This window comes from Cebidichthys violaceus, unplaced genomic scaffold (assembly GCF_023349555.1).
Source record: "Cebidichthys violaceus isolate CVI_PGR_0920_01 unplaced genomic scaffold, fCebVio1.0.p SCAF_4, whole genome shotgun sequence".
NCBI lineage: Eukaryota > Metazoa > Chordata > Actinopteri > Perciformes > Stichaeidae > Cebidichthys > Cebidichthys violaceus.
Window position 1 is genome coordinate 5,870,179 of NW_027176594.1, and position 6,000 is coordinate 5,876,178.

At 39.5% G+C, this 6,000-nt stretch overlaps 1 protein-coding gene across 1 annotated transcript in view; it reads right to left on the reverse strand.

Moving 5' to 3' along the window:
• Positions 1-4,898, reverse strand: part of cntln (centlein, centrosomal protein) — an 84,925-nt gene extending 80,027 nt beyond the window's left edge. Inside the window, exons 1-3 of the mRNA XM_068727718.1 lie at positions 4,625-4,898; positions 4,259-4,346; positions 1,131-1,219 (exon numbers count right to left, since the gene is read on the reverse strand). Of these exons, the coding sequence (XP_068583819.1) occupies positions 1,131-1,219; positions 4,259-4,339 (170 nt within the window). The 5' untranslated portion in view covers positions 4,340-4,346; positions 4,625-4,898. The remainder of the gene's footprint in view (positions 1-1,130; positions 1,220-4,258; positions 4,347-4,624) is intronic.
• Between the last annotated feature and the right edge of the window lie 1,102 nt (positions 4,899-6,000).

Below are 6,000 nucleotides of genomic sequence, written 5' to 3' on the forward strand. Positions count from 1 at the left end.
AGTAGCATCATCAAAGACAATTTAAAGTAGGGAGGCACCGATACCGAGAGCAGTATTGGGTACCTCATCTGATACATGCTCATATACTCATACCTATAAAACTACTACAATACGACCGCATCCGATACCACTTTAGGGAGACGTGACATTAGTCAACAAGATTAGTGGTTGAAGTGCCTAATAAGCTGCCCAGTTGCAATGATAACCTGATGCACCAACAGGTTAATTCCATCAATTACTGACAGCTGCAGTCGTATGCACACAACAGGCCCCAGGTCAGACGTCTGGGAGAGTTAGCCGCCACGATGTAGCGCGTGCATTGTCGTGGACACATGCTTTAGTCTCCACCACAGCAATCGGGGAGGTTGTCATCTTGGCGTAACGTTAGCGAGTGTCCGGTAGAGGCTGTGAAGTCTGCAGTATACAGTAACAGCCGTGAAGGTAACAGTGCAGTGTGTGTACAGTTTATTTGTCGGTGAATTAATGCGACAACTCCCTGAGACCCAAGCCAAGTTTCTTGGCCTTAATTGCTGTTGCTACCTGCTGATTAAAGTGAAGGGGGTTAGCCCTGAAGTTAGCAACAACTCCGGCTTAGGCGCACCTGAGTTGGCCTGACCTTTAAAGTCGACCTGTAAGTAGGGGACCTTTACTTGTGGTATTGATGTATCCCTAATTTAAAGTCAAATATTTCTTTCCGAAACAGGAGGAATATGTTTAATTTATCCAAGTGTGCATCAAGTGTGAAAAAGCCTGAGCCTCTGCTCTTCTCTGAAAGTTCCCATGCCAGTGTTTGGTGCAGCTTAGCTACCCTGCAAAAGAGGTCATATTCAATCTCACAATTTATCCGATAAAGACAAGTATTTGGCAGGAGTGCTTCAACTGTCCAGAATGGGTGCGGTGGAGGAGTGTTTTCATTAAAAGGGTTTCCATGGTTGAACTGCTAGACCGGGGATAAGAAGGCTTAAATCAGCATCCGCACCAGATTCCGTCGTAACCCCGGTAGAATGGCCAAGGTGCCTTAAACACCCCTTGAACGACTTTCACACATATTTCTCTTTACTTGCGGGATAAAGGAATTTTCAAGCTACTGAGCCTCTCAGGTAGCAATTTGAAAAGATGAATCTACTCACCGCTCAACCACCAAACTGACAGCCTGGGTCAAGTCTGGATTTGCCACTTGCAGGCGTTTCCACAGGGACCACACAAACTCCTTGTCTGCCTGTGAAAATAGAAGAATCAGCGAGTCAACAGCAAGTTGTTCTTAATTGAGGTAGATAGCTTTGGATAAATTTGTCTCAAAATGCAACAAGGCCTACAAGACATCTCTGCTTTACTCACTGAAAAACAAAATAAGAAATAGGATGCTCAATGACATCATCACACGACGGAAGTCAATCAATAATTTAAATATCTCATACAGAATAGTTTTGATCTGGCCTGCCCTCTCTAATCACGAGCCTCTCTTAACAGGAATTTTCATGGCTGGGATGTGACCTTCGACTCACGGGGAGCCAGCATTGACACTTGTCATTATGCACTATTTATGACCGGGGAGAGCCGGGATCCAAATCAAAACACAGCAGTCGAGCTTGCATCTTCTTTATTAATCAGTTGCGCCGCGGATATGTTTTCCACTACAGCTCCAAAGTAACTAGCCCCAAAGAAACTCAAAACTGATGACAGGGAGAGTCGTCTTCAAGTAGAGAAGCCCAGCCAGCCCCCGACACATTTCCAATTCAAATTGTCTCGCTGTTTTTTTCAAACATTTTTAAACTACATTACATTTAATGAGGGACATCTAAAAAAACTACATTTTCTGACATTAAAAGACAGAATTATACCAAATCGACTTAATATAAAATTATCTGATAAATTATGTTCACATCATCATAAGATAAAAGTCATCCCTCCCACTGGAATCTACTGGTCTCCAATTAGTATATGAATTTGAACCCCCTTTTCAAAAGTGTCTAATCAATTATTTACTAAAATGGCAGAAGCAGACCTTGATAAGACCATGAGCTGAACACATAAGTGGAAGGACTGTAGATCTCTGTCTCTGTATGCATTTGTGTGTAAGTGTATGTGTGTGTGTATACAGAGTGAGAGCAGGATGAAGGAGGATAGAGATCTCATCAAATCAGGCCCTGCAATGCAGTTAACGATGAAATTAAGCAGCGTGGATGACTTGAAATAGGTGGTCTCCCTCTGCCTGGCCTTTGGCTGCCATTAGCCGTTCCACAGACAAGTGTTCTAGTGAGGACCCTCATCAAGATCTCTCCTTTGCCACATGTGTACTTAAAGATGTATTGAATGTGTGTTTGATGGTGTCTGAATTATTCATTTTGAATCTAGACACTGAAACACCATGGGCTAAACATACCAAAGAAAGTATCTGGAATTCAGCCACATATTAATAAAATTAGCATGGTCTAGTAGGAACATTTGCTGGCTGACAGATGAGACTCTTTGTAGTTAATGGCTGTCCTGAAGAACATCTTGCAAGAGACTTAAGACATCAGTGGTATTCAAATGCCACTATTTAAATTGTACACTTCACAACTAAAGGTTCCCATTAGATAGACAGAATCGCTAATGTTCTACTTCAGACAAGACCACCAAGGATGGCTGCGATGTTCATTGTAGGGCAGCACTAACTTTCTGAAGTGAACAAAATCGCACTGGTAAACTAGATAGTACCATAATGTAGTGAAATGAACATTTTAACACATATGTTACAGTGTTACAGGTGCTCTTATTTGCTTGACAAAGGCCTACTCAGTGTTATTAATAAAAAGTGATGCACAGCAGTTGTTGGCTGTTAGGTAAGCAAACACCTCTAATTATACAATCCCTTTAACCGCCCCAACACTGGAAACACTGCAGAAAACATTTGATAAAAAATAAAATACACATATGGTCTACAACAAAGTGTTTCATGAATTCTAATTTTAAAACATAAAAAAGGGCTCAGACATAGAGTTGTTTTTTTTATTAAGTGCACAGCAATTTAGCTGTCAATTAGTCACACTCAGTGTAGTGAATTGGAAGCAAATGAATGAAGTTTTGGGGTTTATTGAATTACGTAGGTGCATGCATGGATTTGCACCACTATACACGTTTGTAAGGATGCCTTGAGTTTGGATGTATGAAAATGTCAAAGTTATTTTTTTTGAGTAAACTTAGTTAACTTCAAAGTCAAACTTTATATAAAATAAATAGGGTAACAGGCACACGTGTGGTTATTGCCCAACAGCACCACAAGTGTTCCTACCCCATGTGCCAAGTGGTATCTAAAGTCTAATAAAAACCCAAATGTAACACATCATCTGCTGAGCCCCACAGCTGTCTGTCTACGTACCTGTAAGGCAAGGTACTGTGAATATGCAAAGTGAGAGATGCTGGATTAACTTCACTCATGTTATGAGGCACCACCTGGTGGTGAATATGCAAGGACACCCTTCCTCAATCACTGACTTACAAAAGGAAGATGAAAGGTTCTCAAATCTGCTCATGAGCATGTTCTGTGTCTATGTGTTTATATTCATTAGGATTGATAGAAAAATGGAGAATATTTGCTGCACAGTAGTTACTGTCTTTGCTGAATGTTTTATAAAGTGTGGTCAGGTCATTTATAGATTTTTGCAGCTACACGGATAACTAAACAAATACAATAAACTTTATGCAATTTGGTAAAATCAACTCATCTTTAAACAGTAACTACCTTCCTGATGATAGACAGGCTTTTCAATGACAACCTGAAAACTATAACCACGAGTACATGGCTTATGAGTTGAAATGAGTGGAGGTGAAACAGATCTTAGATCTTAGGAAATCATAAGCCTTTTTCTAAATTAAATATAACAGTAATTAAGATGCTAGAGGTGCTGGCAACTGTATGTGTACATGTAGACAGACAAAATAAAGCATACGTTTGTGGTAATGACTGCACGCAGAATATATGATCAAGAATCTTCAGTGTAACGAATTTCACGTATTGCTTCATCAGGCTTATGAAAAGCTGAAATATGTGAGAATAACAGTTCAATAATTACTGATTCGAGACAAATGACAAAATAGTATTTATATTGAGTGAACAATTGTCAACACATGGCTGGACATTTGCTGACTGAACTTGCTGCAATCAGTTTACTCATTAAATGTCACTATTTTAGAGAAATCTCATTGTTATTGTGTTACTAAGCTATAAGGAAGCAAGCCTTAATCATTAGTGTGTCAGACGCACATTCATACATACCTGGCATTGCATTAACTCATCTGATAAACTCTCCACTTGCTCCTCCAAAACCAGGATGCGAGTGTCGTCTTTGGAGGACATGTTGGCACTGAAGGAAGCAAAATAACAACCGAGGTCAGTTTGGACACTTTAAAAACGTGTAAAAGATTATACAGATAGCACGTTATCAGTATGTAAGTATGATCGTATTTAATCGGCGATGACACTGTTGATGAAAACGACTTTATCTCGATACCGAGTGGGAATTTGTATCTTTAATCTGACGTTAGCTAAGGTTAGTCAATTTAACTTAAGCTACGTGTCTTTACGTTGAAATGATGAGACAATCGAGCTCAATAGACGCTATTTATGAAATGTTTAACTTACCTCTTACGATAACTTCCCAAACAACCAGAGATAACGGTACACTGTAGTAGCAGCTTTACAGCACTTCCCTAAAACGCCATAGTGCTACTGTACGTTAGCTGTCTTAGCTAAAGTTAGCCACTTAGTTAACAAACAATCATATTCTCCGTTTCTCGTCTGACGTTGACAGCCGTCCGCGTTAAGTTAGAACAACGTCCCTGCATGCTTCATGTTTCACCATCCGTTAAAAGGACCATTTGTAGACTTTTATACAAAACCAAAACAAACTTTCTCACTGAATCACACCGTTGTCAATAGCTACCGAAACGCTTTTCCTGTTTCAAACAAGCCCGCTGTTTTTCCTGTCTATCCCTCCGTGTCGTCACCGTAATCACGGCATTTTACGGCGGCTACAGTTGACGTACGGCAGAGCGATCCGAACGCAGTGGTCCGGGTACCATAAGGAGTCCTTATGGTTGTTTCAGGTGGTCCTCATCACAAACAAAGAATGACACTTTCGTCCAAACGTTCACACTCCCACACACTATGTTTGTTTGTGTTTTACTTCAGGACACTAACATTATATACAACAATCGTATGTACAAGATAAGCCTAGGAAATGTAGACCCTTTGGATTTTTTTTTTGGATCACACACCTAACCTAAAAGTTGATAGAATATTTGATTACATATGATTACCGGTAAGCCTACAGTTGGCTAAATGATTGGGCTGTAGTCTGTGTGTTTAAAGACTCAAATTAGCAGCCTGTTACAGCAATAATTACCAGAAATATTTGTTTACCTTCTTTACTACAACAGGAAGCACAAACAAATAATCTAAATTGTGTGCATGCATGGTTTGATTCAATTAAACACAACTCCAGTTTTCCAAGAACAGCATCCGTCCTTGCTATTCACTGCATACAGAGTAATACATTATTTGTTATTATGCAGGCTACCGATTATATTGTTTACATTTTCTGAAACTCATTCTAATATCAATATATTTCTCAGTGTTTCATTTCAATTCTCTGAAACATAGGCCACGGATGTATTGTTTTATTGTTTATCTTTTTGTAGAATATTTTATTTTGTTTGGTTGTTTTATGCTATATTATTTTATTTATTAAATGAGTTAGTTATATGCTTTCTGAAGCTATAGGCACAAACAAATTTCACTGCACATTGTCATGTATGGTTGTGTATCTAACAAAAACAAAGTGATTTGATTTGAATTTGATTGGGTCCAGAGAGCATGACTTAATATCCTGGCAGTGACTTCTTCAACCAGCCCATGCCTCCCACTGAGCCTTTATCAGAGGCACATTTTAGCTGACAGACCAACTCTGAGCAACGATTCAGATCAAGACCAAACTACCATGGGTCAAATCTATTGGC